This window comes from Podarcis liolepis (genome assembly GCF_965112155.1).
Source record: "Podarcis liolepis genome assembly, chromosome: 13".
In the NCBI taxonomy this organism is placed as follows: Eukaryota; Metazoa; Chordata; class Lepidosauria; order Squamata; family Lacertidae; genus Podarcis; species Podarcis liolepis.
The window spans coordinates 31,958,668-31,986,216 of NC_139573.1; the positions used below are offsets into that span (position 1 = coordinate 31,958,668).

General features: G+C 46.5%; 1 protein-coding gene across 18 annotated transcripts in view; it reads right to left on the bottom strand.

The window, feature by feature from the left end:
- Positions 1-1,552: 1,552 nt before the first annotated feature.
- ATP6V0A1 (ATPase H+ transporting V0 subunit a1) overlaps positions 1,553-27,549 on the bottom strand; it is a 42,366-nt gene continuing 16,369 nt past the window's right edge. For 7 of the 18 annotated variants that reach the window (XM_083469603.1, XM_083469608.1, XM_083469609.1 and 4 more), the window contains exons 10-21: positions 24,973-25,185; positions 23,894-24,044; positions 22,205-22,344; positions 21,421-21,578; positions 21,042-21,132; positions 19,965-20,083; positions 19,539-19,752; positions 18,916-19,023; positions 15,441-15,548; positions 10,830-10,947; positions 10,128-10,299; positions 1,553-3,293 (exon numbers count right to left, since the gene is read on the bottom strand). In XM_083469603.1, coding sequence (XP_083325729.1) covers positions 3,200-3,293; positions 10,128-10,299; positions 10,830-10,947; positions 15,441-15,548; positions 18,916-19,023; positions 19,539-19,752; positions 19,965-20,083; positions 21,042-21,132; positions 21,421-21,578; positions 22,205-22,344; positions 23,894-24,044; positions 24,973-25,185 — 1,686 coding nt within the window. In that variant the 3' untranslated portion in view covers positions 1,553-3,199. Of the gene's footprint in view, positions 3,294-10,127; positions 10,300-10,829; positions 10,948-13,985; positions 14,004-15,440; positions 15,549-17,991; positions 18,067-18,915; positions 19,024-19,538; positions 19,753-19,964; positions 20,084-21,041; positions 21,133-21,420; positions 21,579-22,204; positions 22,345-23,893; positions 24,045-24,972; positions 25,186-27,549 lie in introns of all 18 variants that reach the window. The other 11 variants (XM_083469602.1, XM_083469616.1, XM_083469617.1 and 8 more) reach the window with 3 other exon arrangements.

Consider the following 27,549-nt stretch of genomic DNA (forward strand, 5'->3'; position numbering starts at 1 on the left):
CACCCCAAGGGAGTGTCTCTCAATCACTCTTTACATACCAGCATGCACATGTGTAACTTGAGATCTTATCCGCAAAGCATCTTGCTCATCTTTTATTTATTTAGGACCATCGGTGTGCATGGTTTTTCACAGAGAGGCCAAAGAGTCCCCTGGTACCTTAAAAGAACATGCAAATTTAATGGTGGCAGAAGTCACATAAGGGAAGGAGGAGCATGCAAACCTGAGGTTTGCTGCAGCTCATTTGCAGCTATTACAAACAGTATGAACCATTGTGACTGAACAGCAACATCATCTGCACTGAAAAATAAGAATCATGTGCACATTTGGCATGCTTGGAAGAGGCTAGGCAAAAACCTATCCCAGATGTGCTAGTTTTCAATGCACAAGGGAGTTTTGTTTGCCTGGAAGGAACATAGGTCTGTGCCGACACAATCGACCCGCTCCTCCCATATCCCATGTGGCTCTTCTCCCCAGGCACTGTGTAACAGATCCAGAAGGCACTTGTGAAGTACTGCAGAACTTTTGCAGAGACAAAAGGATAGCACACGCTGCTCCACCCCTCTCCCAGCTCACTTAATGTTTCTTCTCATAATAAGGATGGATCCATTGACAACAGGAAGCTCCCTGCCCTGAATTCTGAGTGAGCATGGTTAGGATTGTGCTGTAAAGACACTAAACATACGACCCTTTGCAGGCTGTGTGCAATTTTAGGGAAGAAGTGAGCCCTTCTGGAGCAACTATAGCCATGCACTGCAAAACACAGAAGGGAAAACTTCCCCACAAGAAGCTGACACGACACAGCTGTCAAGGGTGGTTTATAGCGCTGGCTGCAATGTAAAAGGTAACGGACATTTCAAGTATCAGCACAAATTTTGCAGCAGCTGTGAGACAAATAATAACTTGCTTCCTTCACTTCTCCAAGGAAGCTTGTGCTGTTGAGGAATTACCCTAAACCCAGTTATGGTAATGGAAGGGCAAGGGCTTATCTTCCACCTGCATCACAGAGAAGGCAGCAAGCTCTGGAGTTTCTCTGGTATAAAACAGGATGTAGAGCCTTTTCTGTGGTCTTAGGCCTAGCTAAAAGACCACCCACAGGAGACAGGAAACCCAGCTGTGTGGATTCTGGGATTCCTTGGAAACCATGTGGTATTGAGCAAACATTCAACTTTTTGCAAGTAACTGTAGAGGGTGTTCCCCTCCACTTCTTTTTTTTAAAGGAAGTTATCAGCTCTTGTAGCTGCAAATATTTGTTGGGAGTTCCACAAGCCAAAGGGGAGGCTGAAAAAGCTTGCCCACGCAGTCGCTGGCTGTAGGCAGGACTTTGCCTCTCCCATCGGCAACGCAACCGGAAGCATGCAAAGTGGTAGAAATGTGGAATACACCCTGCAAATTATGAGAGGCAATCCCATCTGCATCATTCATACCAATCCCAGAATTCAGTTTTTAGACTGCATGGGTGCAATATTTATTAGCTGACACAGCCCAGCCAACCCCCTTCCATTAATCCTCCCCACTCCAGGCACAGTCAAAGAAGACCAGGACACACAGCAGATGAGATGAACTAGTTTAATAGACACAGTGATTGACTGATGAGGACCAGCGGGGGGTGGGGGGAATACTTCACTTGTCCAAAACAGCAGCAGTAAACACAATGACCGGTTGCTCTCTATTTCACACATACACATGGCAGCACCTGATACTTCAGACTCTCTACTCAAGAGCAAATAAGGGATTAGCACCTGCCCATAAAGTTGCCACACCAGTTCCGGTGCTCTTGCCTTTAGTGCGCGACACAGGTGGCCTCATACCGAGACAATTCTAGAACAGTGCATGCTTAAGTCACACAAATACACATGAATCATATAAATACTCAGCATACAGAGGCGCAGAAAGCCCAGCCTCTTTCCTATGGCAAAGGGAAGGCAGATGCTGCCTGCCCTTGGGAAATTCCTATTTTCCTAGGGAAGCCCACCCTAAAATACACAAGGGCTGCTGTGGATGGCTTTTACAAATGCTCAGTAGTAATCGGGGTGTGCAGGTTTCCCCACCCTGCTGCTTCTTTCCATCTAGTAATGTCAGGGTTACATAGGAGCTTCCTGGAGGTGAAAGACCCTCAGTTTCCTTGGAACAAAACAAGCCATTCAGAGTTGCAGGCAGGGTGAGTCAAAGTTTCCTTATTAACTAATCCTGCAGAGCCAGGCACAGGTCAGCTCTGCAATTGGGCAGGCAAGCAAACTCCCTCCCTCCTTCACCGGCCTGCTCTTGTCCAGGGAAGGACAGTTCCAAAAACATCCAGTTGTAATGCCATGTGGGGGGTCACCTTTCCCAAAGAATCCTTTGCTTTCGGTCAGAGTTTCCTAGAGGATTACGCCCACACACAGAGGGGCGAGGCAGAGAAGAGGGGACAAAATGTAGCTTACAAGCAGTAGAGCAAGAGCAATGAGAGGGGGAGGGAATAGCAGCCAATGCTCTGCTCAGAGGTCAAGCTAGGACGTGTGGCAGGCGCAGGTGGGGTGGGAGCTCTCTTGCCTGTCATGTGTGTTGCCTTTTAAGCAATTTTATGATGGCAATTTAACTGAGGGTATGGCAGAGCAAAAGTGCCAGTAAAAGAGGAAAATCTGCCCCCAGCAAATCGCTGGATAGGCATAAAGCTGGAATACAACTTTTGCATGGGGCAAATCTGGGACTTGGTGCAAGCAGTCCAGTGTGCCGCTCTAGAGGTCAGGAGAGATAAGTGTGTGTGGTTGGACTGAGGAATAATGGCCCCTCTGGCAAGACAATTTGCCAGAAGAAGCTTATACAAGTTTCTAGTCCTGTGTGTTCTTGAACTGCACTTCATTTTCTGGTACCAAACTGAGCAGCTAACATGCTTGTTATTAGCAGGCTGCAGGTGGTTAGGATGTGCTCCTCGGTGGTAGTCTCTGTCTGTGCAACTTGAAGGACACTGCCACACCCCAGGACCTGCCAAGGTGATTACAGGAACAATATTCTCTTATGATTCTTAGGTTTTTCCTATTATTCCCTTTCTCCTTTGAGTGGGGTTCTCATGAGAAAAGCACGATATTGTCACACTAGCAGCTCGACTACACAACCGGAGAGCTATACAACTTCAGATTTATCTCACACAGGTAAACACAAACACATGCAGGAGGGAGCCAAGGTTTACTGCCACACATCCATCCAACTGGCCTCAAGAGGATCATTCATCAAATCTCCCATCACGGATGTTGTCAAATGAGAAAGGGAGGAACTTGAACCCGGCGCCCATGTAGAACTTGTTCTGAAATTCCACCCTAGTGAGAAACAAAAAAAGGAACACAAGAAGCAAACAACCATTAGCTCAGAAGGCATGTCGAAGAATTTCGAGATTCAAAAGTGGCAGTGACCTTATCCTTTCTATGGCATTCATGTTTTACTACTGCAATGTACCGTTTCAGATATCCCAATTCCCTGTCCAAGTTTAAACCCACAGCCCCCCTCCCGGTTGCCTTTGCAGAAGGTTCAAATTGCAGCAAATGTGAGTGGGTATCAGTACAAGGACTCAGGCATGCAAGCGATTACAGCGCTCTATGCCCAAACGTAGGAATGGGGAACCTCAGGTCTGGTGGCTGAATACAGGCCCCTCTATCCATCCCTCTGGACTCTCACTGGCCCTGCTCCACACCTCTCTCAAGCACTTCTGGGTGGATGGCATGTGTCCTTAAAGTGGATCCAGCTAAAGGCCCACCTAGTCCAGTCCCCTGTTCTCACAGTGGTTAACCCCATGCCCATGCGGAGCCCCAAAACAGGACCTGAGCGCAACAGCACTCTATCCACTCGTGAGTCCAAGAAGCGGGCATTCAGGGGGCGCACTATCTCTGACAATGGAGGAAAAACACAATCATTGTGGTTATGTCTATCTCTGCTAAACCATGTGTCTAGGAGGCTCAGGGCAAGGGGCACACCTGGACTGAATGCCCAACACAGCACTACTTTAGACTCTCTCCTCTGCATCTGGTTTAGCATCACAACAGGAAACCAGGCACTGAAGCAGCTTCCGTGGATATACCCCAGAAGAACCGTGAGTGACAACCCCTGCAAGGACAGGCTCTTTAGAATTCTGGACTGTCAGCGATGCAGAATCCTATTCCTCATCTCTGAGGTCAGGATGATTTGATGGTTCAGACTTCCAAAGAGCATTCTGCATCCTCCCACAGATGATGATTTTCCTGAAATTCCTGGGGGTGACCAGTTAGAGACCCACCTCAGAACCAGCCAAGATTCTAACACACATCCAGAGAGAGCGAGAGAGAGTGCTTCATGCGGTGTATACCGTATTTGTATTCCACCTTCCTCCAAATTGTTCAGGGCAATACATGGAGGTTATCATATTTTATCCTCGCCATCCACTGTGAGGCAGGCTAGGCTGAAATATAGTCACTGATCCTAACGCATCATGGGCAAGAGGGGTTTGAACTGAGGTCTCCCAAGGCCTTTTTCAAATAAACCACAGGGGTGTAGCACAACATGGCACAGGTATCCGGATTCCCCCCTCCCTGTTCTTTAAAGGCCTTCAGGGTTGTATCTATGCCAGGGAACTTTGGAAGTATGCCACATTCTCCCAGTAGTGATTTCGTGGAAGGCCATTACCTGGACATCAATCCAAAGTCTTAGGTTCACCCAGCCAAGTCAGGGTCACTGTTATCATGTCTTCCCTAACCTATGATGTTCCCCTCAAAAAGAAAAGGGAAGGGAACTATTCAAGTTGATTAGGCTTCAATACATTTCACAAAGTGGAACAAAAATCTTCCATTTTAGCAAAAAAGCTAAAGATTCAGTACTGGAATACCATACAAAAAGCAAGATCACAGTTCGTTTCAGATCTGTGTAGCTCACCTCAGCTGCACTCCAAAAACTATTCTAAATGCCCATCTAAGCCACGGCAAGTGAGACATCTTTCTTTTGAACCAGAGCAGTCTGGAACCCCTCTTCTTCCATCACCAACTTCAGGGTGCCACAGGGAAACACCAGAGAAAGGAACAGAGGCCTGCATTCCAGGATCGGTTTGTTTCCTTTGCTGTTTTGCCGTTTCCACTAATGAACTCAAAATGTAAAGGGAATGGTACTGGAAGGCTGCCCAATCATAAACAGGCACCAAACATGGAAAGAAAAACCCCATGATTCATTAAGAAAACAAACCCCGTGCTCTTCTCTTGGCTCTGTGGTGAGAAACATTTTCCATCCCCTTCATCTGCCAGATACAGAGAAAAACGGAGTACGAGTTGATTTGCTGCCGCTGCTCCTCTAGGGTGGAATGTTTCAAGTGCAGGATTCTTTTTAAAGACTAACATCCATCTTGCAAGCCCAAATACACCAGAGAACACAGAGAAACTTCATTTAACTCAGGGGCAGTGAGAAGGCATAATGGATCAAGCAAACTCTCATACACCTTTGCAAGCAAATGCAACAGCTTCCCCCAAAAGGCAAAAGGCACAGATGGAATTTGTCAGCTAGCAATATGAACTGGCCTTCTCTCTCTCTGCAAAATCTCCAATTTCACGATTCGCCTGCCAAACCCACACGAGCAAAATCCCTGCACACTGAAGACTAGTGCATCAGGGCAAAGGTTATGCTAGAGCTCTTCTTCCTGATACACCACCTTTCTACGTGCAGAGATTTGTGCATGTTAAGAAGGAGCGCTCAGTCACGTGAGCAGCCCGCCCGTAGCCTGAAGTGATATATCCCAGACGCAAGCAAAGTGCAGCCTCTGATAAGCTAAGAAGGGAAAACCATTGCAGAGTGAAAGGGCAGAGGATTGCAACAGCCCACCACCACCACCACCACCACCACCTCCACCTCCGCTCCCTTTGCCCCCGCCAGCATGCCCACGTCGCTTGGACGGCGAACAGCTCCCCCCTGACTGAGAATACCAGTTGCGCTGCCAGACCGCCAAGCATTCCCAGCATATCCAGGGTGTGCCAGCTGCACTTACAGACTGGAAACAGCTGCGCGCTCTGCTCCTCTCCACTTGTTTCACTAATTGGCAGGGACACGGGGCTAGTGGGAGGGAGGGGCGGCCATATTTCAAGCCTTTTTTAAAAAGAAGTTAGCAAGTTTCAAGACTCATGTCTCTGGCGACAGGCATTGCGTGATCAAGAGGCAGGCAAGAAATTTGTGGTTCACATCCAAAGGGGTGGGGTGGGGGAGCTCCTTGGTCTCAGTTTCACTGTTCTCCAATGGACACGCAGCAATTCAGCCCAGGAACTTTATGAATTGCCAGCCGTCGGGTCCAGGGAACACAGTGTCTGGAAACATTACCTTCCACATGCCCCAAGGAGCGGCGTGGAAAGCGGTTGGAAGGGGCTCCCATTTGCAGGATTAGATGGTGGACGGAGAAATTGCAGGTGGTCAGGAACAAAAAAGTCCCACTTTCCCACCCTCCTGGGCAAGAGGAGGAGATGGGTAGCACCGAGTCAAAAGATTGCAACCCCAGAAGGCCTTGCATGATTTCAAGAGAGGAGCTGGTGATAGTATCCTACTGCTAGACAAGAGCACACATACTTGGAGGTCCCCTCCCTGCTTAGAAGACTGCAGGAGCAGAGGAACACAATCCCTCTCCCCTTCCGAGTTCAGCTCAGATTCTACTAAGGCCTGTATCAAATTAAGTGTATACACACGGAGACACACACAGTTCCACAGAACATCCTCCCTCAACGGAATGTTCCGCTCCTTCCAGCCATGGAATGTGTAGCACCCCATTGGCACCTAATTACCTGAGCCTCCTTCCCCCGCCCCCCAACCTCCTGGCCCAGCCATCTGGAGCTAAGGTGGTTCCTTGCTTTTAGCCAAAGATCTCGCCCTCTCCAACTGGAACAAGTCTCGCCTCCTGTGCATCGTGCAGCGCCAGCCAACTGGATAACTTTCATTCTGTTTTCCTGGCCTCAGTTATCTTTTTTGGAACTCCGTTCCCTAAGGCTGAAGGGTTCTACTGCATGCCAGTTATTAAGACACAGAAAAGCAGAGAGAAGAGGACTGCATTGCCATCGCTCTCTTTTCCATTCCATTAATTTTACGCCCAAGGTGTGGGGAAACTCCCATTCCAGCTGTGCATCAATCCCCGGAGCACATCTCCATCCTGCCCTCCATCTCAGCCCTCCTAAGGTCTCAGGTGGCAAGACAATGAACCCCAACATGCCTTTGGCTGCAAACTAAATGTCAAAAAGGCCCTTTGTGCAGCTAAGGGGGTAGAGTGTGATCAGCCAATGGCACTGGCAGCGAAATACACACTTGCTTCCCATACAACCGCGGAGATAAGGAAGCCCCCGCTTTGCAAAACTATTTGTTTTTCAGCCAAGGCAACCATCTGCTTGGAATGTACTGCTGCCTGAAAAGTTACGAGATAAACCCATCCCAGCCGGGAGTGGCCGGGCTGAGGAAGGAGAGATGGAAAGCATTTTTTCCAGCAGGAAAGAAGATTCACTGTTCTTCCTCTCCAGCAAAAGGTGACACACCCTCAGCTTTTGAATTCTAAGAGGAAGCAACAAGGCTCTGCGGTAAAGCAAATCGTTTGCATGCAGATGGTTCAAGGTGCAATCCTTGGCATCACCAAATCAGATGGGTTCCAGGTTAACAGAGCTCGACATGGGAGCTTGGGAGGGTTGGTGCCAGTGGAAGAACTGGGCTGGATGAACCAATGGTCTGACTCAGTATAAAGACCATTTGCTGAGGCCAACAAAATCTGCAAAGTCTCCTCCCTCCACTCTACCTTCCATATGTGTGTGTCACCACCTTGCAGATTCCACTGCTAAAGGGAAGAGATGCAGGAGCTGCAAGTTCCACATCTTAGCACTGAATTTAGTCACCTCAGCAGTCAAACTCCCTAATTTATTCCCCCCCCCCAAAGAACTTTGCCATCTGCCTTTTTAAAAAAAACCCACATGCACAACAGATCGAAAACAGCTCATAGTAATTTTCTAATGGAGTCGTTACCCCCAATGGAAGTGGATTTTGCAATCTGGAAAGGTATTTATATTTGAGGAGCAGAAGGTTAATTATTTTGCACCTCTAAATAACCTAGGTGCAATTTTTCACCCTTTGCGAAAACCTTGCTGAGAATGGTTTGGCTGCAGCTCATCACCGGCTATCCAAATTATGATCAACTGATGCAACAGGGAACCTCTCCTCCACCCCCACCCCCACACTCCAGCCACTTGCTCTGTACTGATAGAAAACAGCACCTTGAAAGAACTCCAAAGTTGTCTCTCTGGCTTTCTCCTCAAAGTTTTCAGTTAAGAGTCACTCAAATCAGCAGTGGGGATTCCTGTACACTCCCAGATATTGACAGCAACTCCTGCCCTACAGCAGAATGACTCAACCGCTCCTATCTCCAGACACAGCTGGCCCCTGCTGGAAGCTTATTTGTTTTGAACTTGGCACAGAGAAGAAAAGGCTGGGCCAGGACAGCAATCCCTGGCCCCTAGCACAAGATCAAGATAACGGCTGATGTCATGATTGCTTGGGGTGCAGCTGCTATTGTTCTGCTAAGATGGGCTTTCCTGACAAGGAGCGGAGCCCAGTCAAACCAGCCACTGAAACTTGAAGTAGGGTCATGAAAACAAATGTCACAAGCCAGGCCTACCGAGAGCAGGAGTTAAAGCTGGGTTAGGAAAAATCAAGCTGGATTCTGGAGGCAGCCTACAGCTCTAAAATGTAAGAAAACTGCTACTGCACATGGAAGTGTTGACACAACATGGTCATCATAATTATTCATCAACGGCATACAAACTTACTATATGTGTCCATTCATTTACGTTTACACTATTCTGCTTCTACAGCAAAATGATTCTAGAGGCTGAAGCACTTTCTGCAAGAATTGGGAATTTTTAGTTTAGAAAAAGGGACAGGGTGGCAAAAGTTTATGAAATCATGGTGTATGGATAGTGAATATTTTTTTTATAATGCTGAGATATACCAGGCACCCATTAGTTGTTCTTTTTCGTTCTGACAAGCCTTTCCAGCTGGATGTAAAGATTTCTGCCTTGGGTTTAAAGAACAAAACAAGATGAACGGCCGTCTTCACTTTTGTCTACTGTACTGTCCTTAAAACTATTCTAGCTGTTTGCATGTGCCTGCAAATGGATCTTAGTTCTGATCCTGTAGTGCTATGCCTATGATCTTAGTGAGCAGCATGGAAGACTTTGCATGCCATCCTTTTTGCAAACTACAGCAGTTTTCTATGGGCAGCTCCTGGGATCCAAAGTGCTGGCTGGGTTTATGCAAGGCCTTGCTTGTAAGTTGACCAAAAAGGGACTCCTTCAGATTTGGTTTGAGACCAGCCAGTTTCAACCCCCAATTGAACCTATTGGCAGGTAAAGAACTCTCTCACTCATTCATGCTTCGCAGTGCACATTGACCACTCTTTAAGATGATGTTGTCGGCAGCACAGCTAACCCCAGCCTCAATCTATTCCATATGCACTTGTGTGATTGCCATAAAACTTAGGGAACAAGTTGCGCTATCATAATGATTAAGGTTTTAAATGATAATTTTAGGTTATATGTTAGTGACTAAGTTTTAATTTATGTATTTTTAAACTGTTGCTATATCTGTATTGTCCCTGTTATACCTAACTGCAAATTCAAATATATCCCTATCATGTTTTATGACTTCCTTGATATTGTATGTGGGCTGGAACTGGTCTGTGACCGAAATAATAAAATTCATTCATTCATTCTATATGCACTAGATATTGCGCATTTGAGGACTTCCAGGTCTATCCTGCAAGTAGTTAAAATGCAGGAGGGACACCCTCATTGAACTTAGAAAAGCCCCCAGAAAGTAAGCTGATGCTGGCCAAGGAAAAAGCACAATCAGAACAAATAACCATGCATCTGAGAAATATGGATATTAGCTTGACTAGACCTGAACAAATAAAGCTGTCCTCTCTCCAGCCTAAACCTGAGTTCATTTGTCCAGCAATGTCTACTCTGACTGCCAGCAGCTCTCCCAGGGTTCAGGCAGGAGCACTTCCCAGCCATGCTTCTTGAGATACTTTAAGTAGAGATGACAGAGATCAAACATGATGCAGACTTTGTACCCACTGTGCTTTTGTTTGTTTGCAGTGCAGAGCTGTACCAGATGACACTTACCAGTGCAAGCGGAGGGCATGCAGGAAAGCAGAGAGGCCCTCCATGATCAGCAAGATGGCCACTGTCAGGGTGGCAAAGGCAGCAAATACGAAGAACATGCCGAACCCACCAGCCAAGCTCTTTGCGCTGAGCCCCACACGCATCACCATGGACCAGAGGACCTCAGAAAGCTCTGTGATGAGAAAGACAGGAAGAATGATCACCGATCAGCAAGGGCCACAGCTCTGGAGAAGAGGGATTGCATGCCTGCCTTCTTTGGAGGGCAGTGCCCACTGCTCTAATAAAAGTGAGATTTCGGAAGCTGGATGAGTTCCCAAAGTGAGCTGTGCTCCTAAATCACACCCCAGACCAATTTTCCTTTTAAGAAAAAGCAAAGCCTCCTCCTGCTTAGGGTCCAAATTCTGCACTCTGTGGACATTTCGAACTCATTCTCACAAGCTACCCAATGCTCCCCTTCAGAGAACTCAGAAGATTTCAATAAGAATTTTGGGTGGGCAAAAAAAGATACTGGGCAGAGAGGAGACTGCTACATAGTCTTCTAGCCCTCTCTACATGACACGACCTGGAATGAGAGTACACAAAAGTCACTGGCTACTACCACAGGAAAAAGGGCTTGTGACACCTTCCCCCTATTCTCACAGCTCAGATTTCCCCTTCCTCATCCCTGGACTCAAAAGAGCCAGCCATGGTGAAGCTACTCACGTGCATGCGCCAGGCTAAGCGCCCAGAGGCGAAGGTATGACGCTGTGTTGGAGATGCAGCCCAGGCAGTATTCGATGGTATGGATGGCCTGGTGAACAGCAGTGTCCCCAAAGTCAAACTGCAAGAGGAAGTAATAAAGCCAGGTCTGAGCGGTGGGCAGAGTGTGCAGCAACGACTAGACAGCTAGAAAGCAGGAACAGCAGCAGTAGCAGCAACAACAGCAACTAACTCTATTGCAAGGGCACTCAAAGCTCACAGCTAGAACGCTGGCCAGACTATTTCCCTCTCCGTTCACCAAGACTTGGGAGGATCACTTGCTCAACACAACTCAAAACTGCAGGACACTCAGCACCATTAAAATGTACAAGTGTTCAATGGCTTGTTCAGATCTAAGACTCAACTTGAATGTTCCTCAGCCCTGCCCTTCTTGGTGGTAAACTGAAAGCTAAGATTTGGTAGCTGGATCAGGCACAGACAGCAGGAGTCACTCTATCCATGTGTCTATGGCAGAATCCTTATTTGCCTGGCATTAATAGGCACTCAAGTGGCCTTGGAATCCAGAAGTGACAGACTGCAAGGGAAATGGACTTAATTAGGAACAACTAATGTCGGCATACAATCAGGTGAGGCTCACATTTCCATTACAAAACTGGGTGCCAGACAGGACCTTGCTTGCCTCTGTTGAGATTTGGTTAAGCCTGCTGTCCCCTCTTGCTTGCCACCCTGTCATCCTCCACCGTCCCCAAATCCTCTTAGGAAATGCTGCTTAAGTCACTGTGGCGAAGGTTTGAATAACAACTAGGAGGAGGAGAAGTGACCAGAGAGAGATTAAGTGTTGCAAAATCAAAGTTGTGAAAAATCCCATATTTTTGTCTGCCACATCTCAGAATCTCTGGAGTCTTCTAGCACTCAAACGGACTACACCCAGCTAAAGCTGCCAAGTTCCAAAACTGTTCCAAGATAAAGGTGAACTGAGCGCTCTCTCACTCCCCTCCAGTATCCAGCACAGCAAACATTTCAGACTGAGGAAGGCAAGCTACTTGTTAACATTTAGGCCTCAAGCTTTGGAACCAAGAAACAAAAATTCTTAGCAAAAGTTGCCCTGATGAGTGTGTGCCAAGCAAGCTATGAAATTACTAGACTCCAGGGATGCACATGCTCTACATCAAAATGATCAAAATTTGCTTGGCCTCCTTTTGGCATAATCGAGTCTGATGGGTTCCCACCCCCGTCCCCACTATAATTATATAACTGATCCTGGGGGTTTTTGCTAGTCATGCTGGGGGGGGGGGGGGGCAGGCAGGGCAGGACAACAAGAAATGGTAGCAGGCAATGAATCCCCACCTGCAATAAGCAGGGCAGTTTGTTCCGCTACATTCCACCCCCCACCCCGGCTTCTGACATTTCAGTAGGCATTTGCCCATAAACGTTCAGGCATACCATCACAGTGAAGAGGGCTAGGAATGTGTTAGGGGGCGGGGGGAGAAGAGGAGTGCAAGTGAAAGCTGACTTTTTCAGGCGGCTGAATTCTGTGCCCAAAGCCTCATTCTGCACTCCATCAGAACTGCAGGACACTGTGCCCTGCCAATCTCCAACATGTATTTGAAGGACAAGCAACAAAGCACAATGCTGTAAGAGCCGACAGGTGACTGAAAGTTCGATGCACTGCTTACTAAGTTAATTTCCGTACTTTTGCAGCCTGGCAACAGACCCCTCAGGACTGCACTGCTCAGCATTTCCATGGTTATTGTACAAAGGCAGTGGGGGCAATTCAAGCGTTGCTCTTTTCCTATGCAGAACCTTCTGGGCCCATCCAGCATTTCCCATCACTGCACTGATATCCATGATCAGAGCCTCTTATCAACTGACTGTGATGTGGAGGTTGCTGCATTTTCTCTTGGCAGAGGCACAAAGATAAAATGTCTATTTTTAACTTTTGCTATCGTTGGCTGCCAGGGAGGTGGCTCTCCACAAAAGCTAGATGAAGTGACAGGTCATTCATAAAGAAGTCAAAGCAAGGAGCAAATATGCTGTGGAATCCCAATCCACTAACTCCTCCTTTTACTGGTGGATTGTGTCCAGACCCGTTGACTTTGAGTAGGTGGCTAGTGAACATTAACACCCCACCTGAAGACTGGCATCCGTCACTCCTAATCTGAATGTTTATCAACTGATTGGCTCAATTTGCACAGAACAATAAACCAACTTGGGGAGAACGTCATTTTGCACCTTCTCTGCACTGCTGTGAGCTAAGCCACAGTTTGGCTCAGTGTGTCATCTGAACCCAGGCTCGTGGTTTGTCTTCTCTAGAAAAACCACAAGCTGTAAAACCAAGAAACCTTGATGATAGCTTGTGGCTTGTCTTGAGTGGCACGAACCACAAGTCCAGGCTCTGATGACACTCAGGCCAAACCTGCAGTAACAAGAGGATGGGAGCAGAAGCAAAGTGACTGTGATCTCCTCTTCTGGAACCTGCATGCTCAAGTGTTTGTGCTAACCATGGTTCAGCTTAGTCAGGTTTTCCCTCCCAGCAACTGTAAAAAAACTAACCTCAGCATGTCTGTAGTCAGCTCTCTCAGTGAGATGTTGCATGAACTGTTCAATGAGTAATCCTGTTGTAAAGTCTTGCCAGAATTTTCAGGAAACGGCCACGGGAATAAGCAAAAAGACCCAGGAGAGCAGGCCCCAGGGATATTGGAAATTTGGCAATTATGGGGCATCCTGGAGTTTAGGGGATGGAGGAAGTTGGCTTTTTAAAATAAAGGTACAAACATGTCCACGTCCCGTTCCAAAGGCTTCTGCTACTTTGGGGATTCTGTTCTACAAATTATTGAGGTGCACAGGTTGTGCACATAACAGTGACGAATATGCAACCCACACCACAAAGGTAAGGCAGTGGGTCCCCATTAAGAACATGCAGCTGTTCAACATGTCTTTTGTTTTTAAATGAATATGAAGCTGTTTTCTATGGAAATGGGTATTATTGACCTCTATTATTGATACAAGAAGGAGGCATCACAAAATGAGATGCTATGAAAAGATGAAGAAAGAATTTCAAGTCACAGATGCAAATATGCCTAATTCTACAAAATGGTTTACAGTGATGGGAGCAATGATCTGGATAAAGACAGAGAGAGAAACTGGCTACAGGCTTACCACCTCCTCCACGGCAGGCTTGAAAACACAAGGGAATATTTGGTTGGTCATGCATCATTTGATAACACAAGAGCATATCCTCTTTCAGTGCAATATCCTAAAATGCAACTGTGCTCTATCATTGCTGTTGCTGCATTCCACTTCATTTTGAATTGGTAACAAACTGTGACTTCTCCCCAAGGGAGAGAAGGCCAAGACTGATTTGCCAAACCATCAGCTCTCAGTTTCATCCCTATCATCACAATTTGAGGGATATTAGTCTAGTTTTACAGTGCTTCTTGTGTACCAGTTGTGAAAAACTCTGAAAGCTTGTAGTGTACATTGTGCATTGTAGGGGTGTATGTGTGTCAAAGCTCAAAGTTAAGAGCACATACTCTGCATGCATTAAGGACCCACATTTAATCCCTGGCATCTCTAAGGGATTCTCCAAAGGATCTCAGGAAGTAAAGCTAGGAAAGACTTCCTAACACTCTGGAGAGACACTGTCAATCAAAAGTAGACAGCACTAAGGCTAGGTGGAACTGTCTGATTCAAGATATGGCAGGTTCATACATTTGCACCAATGGCAATGCCTATTCTCAGAACTTAAAACTGCTTTCCAGCAAGGAACCCTGAGAATGCTCATTTTATATGAAGGCTAAAACCTCTGTTAGGACAGCAGGCCTCAGGACAGGACAAGACCCATTACACTGCTCAACTGGCTTACATTTTGAACTGCCACATCACCAACTATAACCAGAGATCCTGTATGCTTGAGTTTTTATTAATGTTTCAGGGGTCTAAGCCATCTCAGTAAGATTGCCTTGTACACAAAGGTAGCGTACAAGGATGCCCTCTTCAAACAGTGGATAACAAGAGCCTGCACAGCTAAGATGCACCTCCCACCACCCTGAGACATAGTGGTCTGCCTGGAAAAATCGGAAGACCTTCTCCCATGCAGACAAGCAAACTGAATGGAAGAACCCTTGTTCAGTTCTCTTTGAAACAAGGGCAGCAGTGATGCAGCCCATTCAGAGGTTTCCCATGGGGAAGCGAGGAGATTGTAACAGACCCTCAAATCTGACCTGAAGTCTTTACTACCTGCCTTGAAAGGGACCCCCATCCACCACAAACTATTGAGAACTTAAGACACAGCCTCAGCTTATTACAACCACCTTTTGAAGGGGGCTGCCCACAGGTTTTTCCAAGTGCCAGAACAAAGACACTACAGGAAGTGTTCCCAAGTGTTAAATTGAGCTTCCCTAGTCTTAAGAAAATCAGTTACTGGGGCAACACAGTTTCCAAGCAGTCTGCTTTGGCTAGTTTGAGTAAATGTCAGCTGCAAGAGAGGGTAAATGGATACAGACCTGGTCTGATCTGGTAATATATGTAAGGAGAGTCATAAAAGGTCCACCCCTTCTTGTAACATCTCCCAAACGAAAGTTTGTTGTACAAAGAAAGAATGGGAGGTCTTACCTCCTCCCCCTCCTCCGAATGGGTTGAGAGCTGGTCGTGCTGGATTATCTCTGCATCTTCTTCAGTTGGGCCATTGCCCACGCGGATCCCACCAAAATTGAGTGTCCCCTAAAGCAGACAACAGAGGAGAAAACAAGAGGAGACACACAATCGGTTCATGTTTTAGTATGGAATTGGCATGCAGGGCCATTAGCAGAACTGGCCCTACCATATGAGAGAGAGAGAAAGAGAGAGAGAGAGAGACTTGCCTCAGGCAACAAATTATGGGTACCAGTACAACAAATTATGGGATTCCAGCACTTTTGAGCATCAAGAACTGAGCAATTTGTTAAAGTGTTTTGGCTACTAAAGCATGCTTTGGTCTGTTTTCCAGGGCTCCTCCTTCTTCAGAACAGCCTAAGCTTGTTCTGCTACGAATCCAAAGGCAGCAAAAGCTGGCGAAACAACATTAGTCTAAAGTAGAGAGCTTACCAGACACTGGACCTCTCAAAATGGGAAATTAGGGATTAGGGGCTGGAGGGGTGGGGAGAGAGGAGAAGTAAGAGAAGGAGAGCCAGGAATCAAGAATCTCAAATGCTTTAAAAAAAAAAAAAGGCTGTACGTATGCAACATCAGCAAGAACTCTCACAATATTCCCTAGAGAACGATGCAATCAGTGGCCTATGAAATAAATAATCTGTTAGCAAGTGAAGAAATGGACGCAAAGCCTCCTGAACTCTGCTGCTGGGTATGGCTGACACTGTCTGGCTCTTCGACAACACAAGCAGGGAAGACCAGACCTGTCCTTACATGGGGAGGCCAGGCCAGGCCAAGTCACTCCTTTTTGGGGCATACATTCAGCCATTTGAGACTCTCCAATGTCTGCAGCCTTCATCGGATGCTAGGAAGGAATACATTAATAACTATGTTGTTCTTAAAGGCAACTTACTTTGATAAGTCCATAAGGGAGATTCTTTGTAACGTAGATTAATCAGTATTTTTTTAAAAAAAAGAACATAGATCTGTCTGTGTGTACACCCTTTGCTGTAAGAAATAGATTTGATATATTCTATAAAAAATTGGCAAAAAGGAAACTCATATTGTTTCTAAGTCTAACGGGACATACTGTGGAATCTGCAGGCTGCAGAGCACCTGACCACCCCATCCCATTGGCTTCCAATTTCACAGATAGTTACTTGAAAGTCAAATGGGACGCCCATACTCAGAGGCAGTATACCTCTGAATACCAGATGTTGAGAAGGTTATCAGCTTCAGTTTCAAGCATGCCAGCTCCAAGAAGCAGCTGGAAAGAATGCTGGGCTAATGGGCTTTCTGGTCCTATGTTCTTCAGCCCACCTTTGTAGCCTTGAGGGTTAAAACCATTTCCCACATGAAAGCAAGAAATTCTCAAGTTACCAGATTTTTCATGAGCAGCAAATTCCATGTTCTCGCAGCAAGACTGTAGAACACACAACTTTTTTGCCGGGTTAACTGCTAAATACCACACCCCAATTTCACAGCACTAATCACGTGCTTTGTTCCAAAAACCTGGCATGCCATTCAACTGACTGCAGAAGACTTTCTGGAGTGCAACAGCATACCGAAATGCAAACAGCTGTTTTGTTCTCCGGCAATTGTCGGTAGGTAGGATACCACTGTCACAACGGCACAGAGAGTTGTGGGCACAATTAAGAACAGCACTGAAGTGGGCAGCCAGCAACTCAGTGCACTGCCACAAGGATTCCCAAAGCGACCATTAGCTAGCAGGCAGCAAGAAACTGGTGAAGGCCAGAGACGTGAACTCAGAAGGGATGGCATTGCTGAGGAGACACCACCAATTATGGCACTCTGAAAACATGGGATGCAAATTAAAAACGTACTCGAGAGACAAAAATCCTGGGGAGGATTGTGAAGAAAGGGAGGGGAGGAAAGCCACAGAAGTGGCAGCTATGCAAAAGCCAAGGGCCTTGGCATCTGGAAAGAGGGGGCTTCCCCCCACATACACACACTAGGGTGAAGAATCTCTTTGTGCTGCAACCGTGGTTTTCAAACTGTGTGCCCCAGGAACTCTGAGGTTCCTTAGACACTTAGGAGTTCCACAATTAACATTTATAATGACAAGGAAGCTGCCCATAAGGCAGCGTTGTCCATCCTTGCCAATTTCCCTTGCAGTGTGCATCCACAGAGGAGAGTTGGGCGCATCCCAAGGCATGCGCATATACAACTCAGTTTACGATGAACGGCGGCTGGCCCCAACAAACCTGGACAGCACTCCAAGGAAATGAGGGAGGCACACCCTTGAGCACTGCCTAGAGTCCTCTGCCAAGCACAACTGCAGGAGACCCTTGGCATACACACCAAAGTTTGAAATCCAACCATATTATATGGTTGCGTTGTGTCCCCTGAGCACGTGAGTGTAGGGTTTGGAAAGAATGAGATTTCTTGGAACGTATCTTTCCGAGGAAAGGGCCGCTGTGCCGTTCCTCCTCCTCGGGGCAGATACTTTCCAAGGCCCCTGGGCACCTCCCGTTCTCGCCATGTGCATCCTTTTGGCATCTTTTAATCCACTCACTGTTGCAGCCGCCGCTGCCTCTACTGCCTGCGGACTCTGGGCTGGGCTGACAGGGGGTTCCACGGGCTGCCCTTCCTGATAGCGAATGGAAGGAAAGAAAAGGGGAAAAGGAGGAGAAAAACAAAGAGAAAAGAAGGGAGACGAATGGAGGGGTCATGGGGAGATGAGATGGTCAGAGAAGGAAGAGGGAGCGTCTTTAACCGAGCTGCAATTTGAAGGGCTGTTGCATCTTTAACAGCTTGCCACAAGAACACCACAGCCGCCACGTCTCTGGAGAATCACAGCAGCAGGTTGGTGTCCTTAAAAGCTTAACGCCACCAGCTGCACGACGGGTTTTAGGACTAAACCATTCTGAATGTCTCTGCTGATGGAAGGCTATTTTCCTCCAGCAGAACCACACCAGTTCCGCACTCCCAAGTGGCTGCTTGAGCTCATGCTCCCTTGAGCAGCAACGTCTCACTCTACATGGGCAAATCTCTTCTGAAACCAAATGGGAGATTCAAAAGCCTCTTTTGTGAAACAGGGGCCGGCTGGTCAAAAGAAAGGGTTTTTTAAAAAATCCCAGTGGGTTGGGGCACACTTAAAGCAGCTCTGTGGATCCCAACCATGGGTGGCAAATGCATGCATATGAACCAGGATTTCGGATGGATCCAGAAAGCGACCAGTGGTCATGAGAGATGCTGCCTGTTTGCTAAATTACAGCTGTGCCTCTGCCTGCAAGCAGGATTTAAACTGCAATCCTAAACCTGAAAGCAAGTCGCAATGATTCCAGTACGTTTTCATTCTAAGAAAGTATGCTTAGGACTGAAGTGCTAACAGAGCTCCATCTGGATGCAGATCTCCGTCGCAGAAATCCAGACTAAACCTCTAGTATCTGAACAAATGAGACCTACAAAGGAAAGAGGGAAAAACAGATTCACCCACCAAGTGCTTTCTTCGCAAGTACTGCTGGCGAAGGACCAGAGGTTTGGCAACCAGCATCCACGGCACACACAGCAATGCTACCACAACCAGGAAGCACTGGAGCCCTTTCTGTGGGGAACAGAGATGAGGGAGTGAGATTATCACCAACAGGCAAGCACATTCAGTTCCCTAAGCCCTCCTGCCTGCATTTGAGTGAAGAACCCTTTCAGATTTTTTCAGGAGAACTTGCCCACACTTCCCTGTTGCCACAGGGTCTAGAAACTTGCTCTTACATCAAAACTCGTATTCTAAAATTGCATAAATGCTAGCAGATACAGATGTGTGTGCTCCTGCACAAACCTCACAACAAATGGGAGCTTCTGCATGTTTTCATGTGGTTTGCAAAGGAGTAGTTCTTGCTGAAATGCCAAGGTTGCAGGTTCGATCCCCATACGGGACAGCTGCATATTTCTGCACTGAAGGGGGTTGAACTAGATGATCCTCAGGATCCTTTCCAATTCTATGATTCTTTCCCCTCCCAGCTCAGCAGTAGATTTCCCCCCCACACACACACACACTTAAAGCCAGAACGAGGAAGGCGCTGCTTTCTGCAAAACAGCTCTTGCCCTCACCAAACCACCTACCTGTCCCTTATAAAGCATATTTTCTTCGGACTCATAGGAGAAGAGAAACATGTTGATGAAGTGGATGAGAAGACTTGGTGCCTTCATGGAGTTCTTAGCATCGTAGGCTGTCCACTTATAGAAAATGAGGATGACCAGATAGCCAAACAGCGATGTCATGAAGACTATTTCAGGGATAAACCCAAGGTAGATGTTCAGAGGTTTCTTAAAGTAGCTAGAGGATATGCAAAGAAGAAATTTAAGACCCTGCCTTCAATCAACGGATACAAGAGAGATGTCTCCAACCCTGGAGAGCTGCTGCCAGTCAGTGCAGACCGTACTGTGCTAGGCACGCCAAAGGTCTGGGCTCAGTATAAGGCAGCTTTCTATGGTCCTGCATCTTCTCAGCCTGTCTACTGACTGCTAAACTAAAATGAGCACACTCACATGTGATTGAGCAGACTGAGAGAGACGCCAAAGATCATGTGGATGATGCCCAGAATGACAGACATCTTCATCTTGAAGGAGTTGAGGAAGGTCAGCTTGTTGATGGCGATATTCCAGATCTAGTGCAAAGTGCAAAGACCCAAGGGTGTTCAGAACCAAGGAAGAGGACAAACAGTGAAACAGCTAACTAAGTACACCCAGACCCATAATATCCTCAGTAACACCCAAAATAATCTGCTCTCCGTAGGAACATTCCTTTTCCTTTATAAAGCATCCTTGAGACCAAGCATGGCGTGGTGTGTCTTTTATTTTTAAAAATGCTAACCGTGTGTTCATGGCTACAGGAACAACTTTAAGACAGTTTCTGTGAAAGGCTTTGAGTGTAAAGGATACACCAAGGATCTGGGTGGATCTCCCTCCCCTGTGTTCTCCACATAATTGAAGGCAAGCCTGTCCCCACTGTGAACTTTGGTCTCAACCTTACTGCCCACTAATAAACCCTGATGTGAGACTACACAATTTGCACTTTAGGGGTGAGTAACTTCAAGGGCATTTCCGTTCCACAGCAGTAGCATGCCACATTTGACTCTAGCGAATCTGCCTTTCATGCAAAAGGTCCCAGGTTCTTAACCCGCAGCTTCTCTAGGTAGGGCTAGGAGAAATTCCTGCCTGAAACCCTGGAGAGCTGCTGCCAGTCAGTGTAGGCAGTACTAAGATAGACTGACCAATGGTCTGACTCTGCATGAGACAGCTTCCTATGTACTTAATTTGTGAGACAGAGCTGAAAGAGGTACTAGAGTAATTCAGGACTGTAGTGCTTCAGTCTTTTTTAAAAATACTCTCCTACGTAAAGAGCTCCCTTCATAAAGCAACATCAGTAGGGGAACAGTTCAGCGCAGCCTCCTCCCTGGTTTACTAAGCTTACTGTATGCAGAGAGTTCTTTACACGGTGGCTTCCCAAAAAGAGACTTAAGAGAAAGTGGCACAGTTCAGAACTGTACCACCCTGATCAACACTTGCTGTTCAAGAAACAAACAGCTCTACTCATGAACAGTAGCTGCAAGCAGGTGCTCTTACCGGATCTATGCCAAAGGGATATGCCCCGCCGAAGACACCCTCAATGGCAGGATTTAGCTGAAGGCTGGGATATTCCTTGAGAAGCTCTTCTCTGTGGGCAAGAGAGCAGAAAGCTATAAACAAAGAATGACTGGAGGAGTACAACACAGGCACTATAGTGGAGTGCATCTTTGGCACAGCTGGGGGGCAGGGGAGGCGGGGTGGGAAACAGCTCTGGTTCTTTAGTTCCACACAGAGAATGCGCTAGTCACACAGGAGGTGCTGCTGCATCCCTGCCATGTCCTCCTCTTCCCACCCACCCCTCCCGCATTAGCACACTGCTCAGAGCGAGCATTTCACAGGCCTTCCTTGTGTCTTTGTGAGCATCTCATCAACTTACGACCAGTTGGATTTCAGAAACATTGGCCGGACGCTCCAGGATGAGCCAAACACATTGAGAGACTTTGAGAAGCAGTCGTTATAGATCAGGCCGGTATAAATGGAGAAAGAACCCATCAGGAGAATGATGTAGCGGCCGCAGAAAATGGTGCTGAACATCTGGCCAGTAAACAAGAGGAGGAGAATTTGGGGGCGGGGGGGGGAAGAGAGATATAAAAAATACGAGTTGCATAATCAAGACATTGTTGTCTCCCCACCGCTGTCACCCCTCAGAGAAGGACACTGCGACCAAAGACAAGGGAAATCTCTGTCCACCTTATTCCAGGGCTTGAGAGGTCACAGGCCTGATCCAGACGTACAGAGACTTACTGAAAATGCCTGCCTGCTCTGCCCAGGGAAAGGAGGCAGAAAAACACCAGAAAGTGCAAAGCTTCCTTCTTCAAATTTGAATGCCAAACAAGTTTCCAGTAGATGTGACTAAATTAAGTGAAGCTTATTTGCACCCCTGCCATTCTCCAGACCAAATTCTAGTACCTCTCAAAGCATACTAGCCTTATGGCAGCATGCAAAGCTTTTCTGCTTTTTAAAGGTTGCAAAAGTCGCAACTCTGCCAGGAAAGGACCTCGCTAATTCTTGCTATTCTTTAGATTACAATGAATTCTTCATATTGAAGATGGAATCAAATACTTCGCAAGGAGCCGGAGACTGATCTTCCACTTTCGCTTTCATTCCCAACGCCACACCCTGCCCAAATTGGGGTGTGTGTGTGTGTTTGCCGTCAATACCTCGTTGTCGCTCTTCTGTGACAGGATACGGCTCTCCCGGATCACCATCCACACACCAAACAGCGTCATGAGAATTCCGTGGCCGACATCCCCAAACATCACAGCAAACAGGAACGGGAAGGTGATGATAGTGTATGGAGCTGGGGGGGATGCAAGTGAAGGTAAGTGCATGATGGACAATGCAGCCCATCTCTTGGGAGAGGCAGCCATCCCACGACCAGTTCTGGACCGCTAGCCCTATGGACTCCTTATATGAGCTGGCTTAGCGCATTCTGAAAATCCACTGCCTCACTGGCAATTTTTTAGGCGGCAAACGCAATGAATACTTGAAGCCATATCCTTAGATATATCAAAGTGGATAATATTATACTGTGTAGTAGACTGCTACATGCACCTAACTAAATAGCCTTAGTAAAGTTGTTCTGCTCAGACTACTACTATGTCTTCTTTCCATACCACTCAGGGCTGTAGGATGCTACTTGGCCATTCTGCTGAACTCTGCGCAACTGACTCGGAAGACTAGACGTTCTCTCTTTCAGAAGCCTATGCAGCCCTGAAGAAAAAAGCCACCACTCATCCAGCTTTACAATATTTCACAGAAGTCCTTGTGTAAGGAAATGAGCTTCACACTCATTTAAATTGGATTAAAAAGTAAGCCGACATATCAGCTCACTCATTTCCCCTTCTCGGTGCTCAGATTCCTCTCTAACAGAGCCTTCTTTCTCTCTGACCAAAAAACCCCCCAACCCTTGTCCTTCTGCTCTACAGAAGTTGCTTAGTTTTCATGAAGGAGATGCTGCGTTAAGCTAGCAAAGGAGCAATTCTGCTTCTGAGGTAAGGGAAATTAACTAGCTTGGGATAAGACAATGTATTTCAAACCTAATTATTTTTCAAATGCTAACATATCCTGTATGAACTAGCACAGCTGCCTATTTCCCCAAGAGAGTATTTAATAGCTTCATGGAGATGTCGTTTAACAATAAATGTTAGACATGGCAAGTGAGAGCTACAACAAAATACTGCAGTGTGAAGTGTTCCTATTCAGGGTTCCAGCCATCCACATCCTTTTCCAATTCTCAGTTCTACCCTGCCAGCCAGCATTATGTACCTATTGTGCATGCTCAGCCCTTAATTAACTGTGGGATGTTTTTTGTGGGGTAGGGGGATCCCCTAAATATTTTTCCTACTTTTACAAATCTCGACGTTCCCATGAGCCTGCTGATACCTCCCTTTCTATTTTATTTATTAATTTATTAATCACCTTCTACACGTGCCTCAAGAAGATTGGCAAGCATACCTTAAAAGCCATAAAGTTTTGTGTCTTTTTTATTATTCATTATACTTTCCATTATCCCTCTGCAGGAAGCTGAGAAGCAGTTTACATGGGGTTCCTGGCAGCCTCCCATCCAAACACATGCCTCCTTGGCTTCCTTGGTTCTATATGGATTTGGTTCACTATGTTCATAAATCTGTTTAGTTTCTGAGGGTGGTGGTGGTGGTGGTGAAGAGATCTATGCTGCAGTCGTATTTGCTAAGAGTCAACCCTCCCCCACCCCAAGCAACATCAGTTCCTCTCCACATAGGGTTATGCAGATGCACAAGCCAGAGAGAACAGACAGATCAAGCTTCTTCGACAATTTATCAGGTGCTAGAAGGAAAGGCTGCTTTTGGTAGGCCAGACGCCATTACCTGGATTGATCTCACGATAGGTTCCAATGCCATAGGCATCTACGATGTTCTGAAACCCAGAGGTGAACTTGTTTGTCTTGTTGTATGTGGGTGGCGTCTGGTTGGTCTGCATCCTATTCAGGATGGAGGGGACAGTGGATCCGCTGTGCTCCTGTTACACACAAACACACTGGAGGTTAGAGAGATTAGCTTGTTGTGGAGCAGAAACCAAGATCCACTTATCACCACACACTTTTCGTTATCATTTAGAAAGCTCTTGCAGGTTACTACTCTGCAGGCTCCCTGAACAGCTGCGTTTTGTTTCCGACGGATGCAAATTACATGATCAGGCATGTTCCCAAAGGCAAGAGAGATCGCACTGGATTAGCTCCTGAGCCTCTAACAGCAAATCAATTAATGTATTCCAGTCCCTCTCCCAGTCAAGTGCCTTAAGGCAGGAAGGTGTGCATGTATTAAAATGTCCTGTGCATTATGTGAAAACAAACAGCGCGTCAGATGAGCTTTTAAAACCCAGTGGAAAAGATCTACTCGTCACCATCCAAACGAGTCCAGAACTAGAAGAATTCAGTTGTCCTAACGCTACAGAGTCAGAAAGGGGATCCAAGCTGTGGGTGTATCTTTGTTATAGGCTAAAAATTCTAGGCGAGTCTCTTCCCTTCAGAAAGAAGTGAGGAATCTGGGCCAAAGGCCGTGTTTGTTTTCAAAGTCAGGCAGATTTCAAATGTGTCCACTGTGCTCTTCTCCCATTTAGAGGGTGGAGACAAAAAGGGGAAGAAATAAATTGCCACTGAAATATCCACACAAATATCAGGGTTGGAGAAGAAGCACGTTTGTCAAGGCCAGAGCAGTACTTTGTGTCCACACACGAAACTAGCCACGGCTATTCTGCAGTCCTGTTTAGACTCAGGACACCTGTATCCAAAAACCAAGAGTCTTTTGGGGAAAGCAGCAGATTTTGCTTCCAAGACCAATGGGATTCCCCCCATGTTTTGCCTATAAAGATGCTTTCACTGGAAGTGTGCGCCAGCAGTGTTTTCAGGGCATAGCAGTAGAGCCAGAGTGGTATGAATTGTACTTACTGTGCCCCGCCTGAGGGCGAACTGGATGGAGTCAAGGTCAGCAACAGGACACCAGACTTCAGCAATGAGACATTTCTGGGTCACATCAATGTTGCAGAGGTTCAGGGTGTGGTAGATGGCCTTCATCTTGCGCACCTTTATGAACCAGACACGGACGTTCTTGGCAGCAGCCTGCAGGACCCTCTGTCGGTGATCCTCGGTTTGGTTCAGCACCTGAAGGGGAAGAGGGATCATGTCACATAAGGCCAGGCTCAAGAGATGCTGAACTGCATTCCAACACTGTCTAATTCTGAGAGTTCTGCTGTAACAGAAGATACAGGAAGCCTGGAACAAAGACTGTGGTTGTGTATAGTACAGATTTTGCATCCAGAAAACAGGGAATTACGTGCTCCAATTAAAATAAATGCAATTACCCATAGTCTTAATGTGCAATGTTTGTTCTGCTTTGCATTAACCAAGGAAAGATGAGACTCAAATGGGGCGTTCATCATTCTCTACCCTATCATCTATGGAAATTTTACTTAGCCCACTCTAGCTTGAGACTTCACATATTTTCAGATCCTATTTTTGCAGCCGTTCAGGCTACAAACTTTATATCTTCCCTCCCCCCACCTCCCCCAGATGTTTTTTTGTTGTGCAGCAGACAACCATGTCCATGCCTCCATGGTACAATCCCACAAATCCCTTCCAGCCCAAGAACAACAAGATGTTTAGCTGAAGGCAGAGGGAGGGAATGATAACTACGCAGTGGTGAGGAAGACTGAAAAACGGGGGTGGACAGGACCACCCCTGCTCACGAGCTCTGCAGTTCCAACCATGTTGTTGCAGTTATATATGCTACATAGCCCACAGCATCCCTGCCGAGTACGCCAAAAGAACAAATTGCTTGCATTCCCAGTAAGAGAATGTTCACCCCTGCCCCACCTCTGCTGGCATTTGGTAGGAAAAATGCAGCATGGGGTGGGGGTGGGGAGAGACTGCGTGGGGAGTTTCTCAACTTTGGCAGATTTCTTGTGAAAAAGACCAGATTGCTTCAAAACTTTACATCTGAAAAATGACCATATACACAGAATAGGTCTCTTAAAAAGACTAAAACAATATAACCACTCTGGAAGCTATAGCATGGCCAGCTTCTGACAGTACCCCAAAACCAACAAATGACCACAAATAGTGCTTTACAGGGGGCTAAACAGAGCTGCATTTGTTATCTCCACAAGAAGTGCAGCCCATTGCCTCAGGGCAATGGCTGAGCCCAAAGTACTGTGTCAAATTCTACCTTTTTTTTAATTTCACGAAAAGGATCTTCAGTAGGGCCTTTGCTAAAGAAAAATATGTTGAGGCAGAAGAGGGGCTCTGCAAGACTAGGATATCTCAGGTTAAGTTAGCTCCTTGAATTGGGCCAAGAAGCTAGCCAGCAAAGTTAATGGCTAGAGACAAAGGCAGCCCCTGAATGCAAAATAGCCAGTAAGCAGATGGCTTGGCAGTCTTCGAAGGTTACTTTCTGAAATCATCCAGAGAAACCAAAAGCAACTCAAGGCTGGCAGTGAACGCCCTCTAGAAGCTCCAAATCAAGTAACGAGATGTGGTGACTTACAGTGCCAAAAACCTCCAAGGTCTAAGAGAATCAGCAAGTAGAAATTCGCCCTGCCAATTCCCAGGAGGAGATAGTTTACAAAGGCTACCAAAGTTGCATACCCAGCCAGGGAAGCAAATTGAAATGACTTAGTAAAGGATGTCTCATTCAGGGAAGCTTAGTCAGGTGTCACAAGGAAGACTGGAAAAGTATTGGGACCAGGTTACCTAAAGGACCTTCTTCATCCATATGATCTTGCCTGTGTATTGAGATCAAGTAGGTTGGGCAGGCACACAATAGCATTTTCCGTGACCCCACCTTTATGCATTCTTTACTCACTAAGATCAGTATTAACGTTTTTATGCAGGATTTTTAAAAACCATCTATATCACCTTGCTTTTTTCCTGTTGGTGGTATTACAGTGCTGAAATTGAAATTATTTTGAATCATGTATACCTGGAGCTCCTTAAATAGATGTTTTTATTTTACCTATTTTTATTATTGTTTACTATTGTAAGCAGCCTTGTGAGGGTGTCTACCCTGAGATATGGCCTAAAAACACTTAATTAAGGAAATAGTTATAGCCTTAGGGGGGGTTTTTTGGACCAGAGCCAACATGCCAAAAGTAGGGAATGGTTGCTTAACTGGACCGTTACTGGGAAGAAGGAATGGTGTGTGTTCTTTGATTTGCTTGATGCCCAACGCTCACATATAATTCCTGCGATGCTACTTGAGCATGTGAACTTCACAAGTGCAGCACAGAAGCTTGCCGACAGAAGGAGGGACAGTTTGCCCCTCTTGTCCAGTAAAGAAATGTACATTGACAGCAGCCGCAGCCTAAAAGGTACTGGAAAACAGGCACAACAGGAGGGTGCTTAAAGCCACACCTGATTCTAGGGACACCTGGCAGTTAGCTTTCACAGCCAAATTATCTGTCCGCTTAGATCAATGAACACTACACACTCCTATTATTCGAGTATACAATTGAAGATAAACTTCCCTGA